The sequence below is a fragment of the Sesamum indicum genome, linkage group LG13, assembly GCF_026168435.1.
Source record: "Sesamum indicum cultivar Baizhima isolate 11 linkage group LG13, ASM2616843v1, whole genome shotgun sequence".
Lineage (NCBI taxonomy): Eukaryota > Viridiplantae > Streptophyta > Magnoliopsida > Lamiales > Pedaliaceae > Sesamum > Sesamum indicum.
In genome coordinates this window covers 9,878,052-9,881,143 of record NC_142669.1, presented here as the reverse complement: position 1 = coordinate 9,881,143, position 3,092 = coordinate 9,878,052, and the positions used below count along the sequence as shown (strand labels likewise).

Sequence of the window (3,092 nt, the reverse complement as noted above, 5' to 3'; positions counted from 1 at the left end):
GTCCAGTGATTCATTGTCCGTCCGTCAAGAGAAGACAACCAATGTATTTTTCAGCGTACACATTCTTAATTCTCAATGTGTAGGGGCAAAAGTGTAATTTTAAGGGGGGGCCACGCCATCCTTTTTTCTTCCTGACCTTTCTCCGGCTGTCTGTTGGTGCTTCGCTAAGGAGGATAAAAAGAGGTGTCCCCACTCCCCTAACACTATTTTCACAGTTAAAATATTTACACATAGAAAGAAGGAATAAAACGCACACAGACACACACTGAGTTTCACACACTCATGCCGCACGCACTTTCACTCCCCACTGCGTGTCTCAGGCCCTTTTTCCCTGGCCCCGAGTAAACCCAAACCATGTTTGGTAATTAATCCCAGTAGTAAAAGAGGGTAACAAAGTTGAGAGAGAGTGAGGGGACAGAGACAGAGAGAGAAGGAGAGAGATGAAGCGAGGAGCAGTTGTCTCAGTCTCTCTATCAAACACCTTTGTGGTTGATTTTTGACAAGAATTCTGAAAGCATTGTTTTTATTTACTATATAGTAGTAGCTAAGTTCTTGAGTTAAGAGAGTGGGATTAAGTCTTAGAAAAGCAAGAGAGAGAGAGAGAGTAAAGAGGAGATGGTGGGCTCAGGAGCAGCAGACAGGAGCAAAGAAGCAGTTGGGATGATGGCCCTTCATGAGGCCCTTAGAAGCGTCTGTCTCAACTCAGACTGGACTTACTCTGTCTTCTGGACCATCAGGCCTCGCCCGTATGTCTCTTTTAAGTTTTGTCTCACTCTCAGTTTCCCAACCAGTTGCTTGACTTTTGATGCCGACGGGGATGCTTACTTGGGCTTTCTGGGTTCTTGGGTTTCGTTTTCTTTTCTTGGTTTTCCGGTGCTGAATCTAAATGGGTTCCGGCATTTGTTTGCAGGAGAGTTAGAGGTGGCAATGGTTGCAAAGTTGGAGACGACAATGGCAGCTTGTGAGTATAAGCTTCTGGATTTCCTGATTAATGAGTTTAATTTAGTACTAAACATGGGAGCTAAGAAGATTTTTATGACGTTCATTATTGTGTGTTTGATTAAGGATAGCGAGTGACAGGTTGTGGTGATTTTGAGGTTTTTTGTTTTCTTGTCTTATCTGACTCTGACCCCTTCTTGCAGAATGCTGATGTGGGAAGATGGGTTCTGCAGAGGCAGAGTTGCGGAGTGTTTGGATGAGATGGATGGGGAAGATCCTGTCAGGAAATCCTTCAGCAAAATGTCCATTCAATTGTATAATTATGGAGAAGGGTGGGTACTGGGTAGGTGCTTTGTGGGATTGGGATTTTTCTTTCTTTATCTCATCTCTGTTTAGGATCAAGAAGAGGAGAAAACAGATGATTTTCACTCTTATTTTGTATTTTTGTGTGTGTTTACTCTTGTGGGTCTTGTTTGATTGTGTGCAAAAATGGTTGCAGGTTGATGGGGAAAGTTGCTTCTGATAAATGCCATAAATGGGTCTTCAAGGAGCCAACAGAATGTGAACCAAACATTTCCAACTACTGGCAGAGTTCATTTGATGCTGTATGTATTATCATTATTACCTCAAAGGCAGATGATGGGGTTTTGATAGTTAATTGATTTTGATTAGGCAGCAAAGTTAAATTGATCTTGGACCTTACTTTTTCAAGTAATAGTTATGTTTGCTCTAAATTCTTGGTAGATCAAAGTGGACTTTCAATGTCCCAATTATTGCAATTGATGAAACTACTGTATCTGAATGATTGATGAAGTCATCTGATTTATTAATTGCAGCTACCTCCAGAGTGGACTGAACAGTTTGACTCAGGCATTCAGGTCAGTATCAGATCCCAGAATTCTTGGTATAGTTTCCTATGTTAATGAGAACTCTACTGTTTGATATTTTTACACTCTCGATCAGATGGATGTATATAAGATGTTTGTGGATCAGGGGTTTGGTGGATTTTGCTTTGCCTGTACTAGGATTCCATATTTTCTTGTTTTTTGTTGTGGAGAAAATGAAAAAGGACAAGACTTTTATCCCTCAATTGCTTAGTTTGATTGTGCTTTTGACAGACTATTGCTGTTATTCAAGCTGGACATGGGCTGCTTCAGCTTGGTTCTTGCAAGATTGTGAGTTTCTTTGATCATTAGTTTGTCAAATTTGTCTTGCTATTACATACTTGTTTAACTTGTTGCAGCATCGCCTTCATCTCATTGAATTGATGTTTTTAACTGTATTCAGATACCAGAAGACCTACATTTTGTGCTGAGGATGAGACACACTTTCGAATCCTTAGGTTACCAATCCGGATTCTACCTATCCCAGCTCTTTTCTTCCACACGCAACGCCTCATCTTCGACCTCAGTTCCTCTAAAGCAACCCGCTATGCCTATTCGCCCGCCCCCTCCCCTGTTCAATTGGGGGCCAAGGCCAATGCCTTCAGCCGCTCCGATGCTCACATCTCCCAGTTTTCAGAACTCGGCTCGACTCGCAATGCCACCATCCAAAGACGAAACTCACATGTTCCTTCTGCCTCATTCCTCTGAATCCCGGATGGAAGATATGATCGGGGACCACGAGAACGACATCAAATGGCCCAATGGATTGTCATTCTTCAGCGCGCTCACTGGACGGACCGACGAAGCCAAACTTTTGTTTAATCCAGAGGGCCTCGCGAGCAAGCCAGATCCCAATTCAGATCCGTCAAGTCTGCACAACAATTGCGGGGCGAATCCTAACGAGTTCTTGAGCTTAGACAGCCATTCAAAGATGGACGGTAAGTTCAAGAGGAGCTTCACTTTACCTGCAAGAATGGCCACTTCGTCTTCTTCAACATCGCTCGATCACCACGGACACAATCCTGGGGAGTATAGGAACGAAGCGGGCATGTACTCCGACGTGATGGAAACTTTCTTGGAGTGATTTGTGTTGGAGGGGGAAGTTGTACCTAGGAACAAAAAAAGTGTCTGATGCTCCCTTTTTTTTAATTGTTCTAGTGCTTTCTGTAATTTGCTGTTCTTTGATCTCTAAACACTTATCTGCAATATTAGCTATAGACTTCAGATTACCAACAGATTAGGACAAGAAATACAATAAACTTCTCCACA

General features: G+C 42.6%; 1 protein-coding gene across 1 annotated transcript; it reads left to right on the top strand.

Moving 5' to 3' along the window:
* The first annotated feature begins 213 nt into the window (after positions 1 to 213).
* On the top strand, positions 214 to 3,092 carry LOC105176977 (protein RICE SALT SENSITIVE 3). The gene is made up of 7 exons (XM_011099981.3): positions 214 to 746; positions 911 to 961; positions 1,143 to 1,271; positions 1,439 to 1,544; positions 1,776 to 1,817; positions 2,058 to 2,114; positions 2,227 to 3,092. Exons 1-7 carry the CDS (start codon positions 616 to 618, stop codon positions 2,905 to 2,907), a joined length of 1,197 nt encoding a protein of 398 aa, XP_011098283.1. The 5' UTR covers positions 214 to 615; the 3' UTR covers positions 2,908 to 3,092.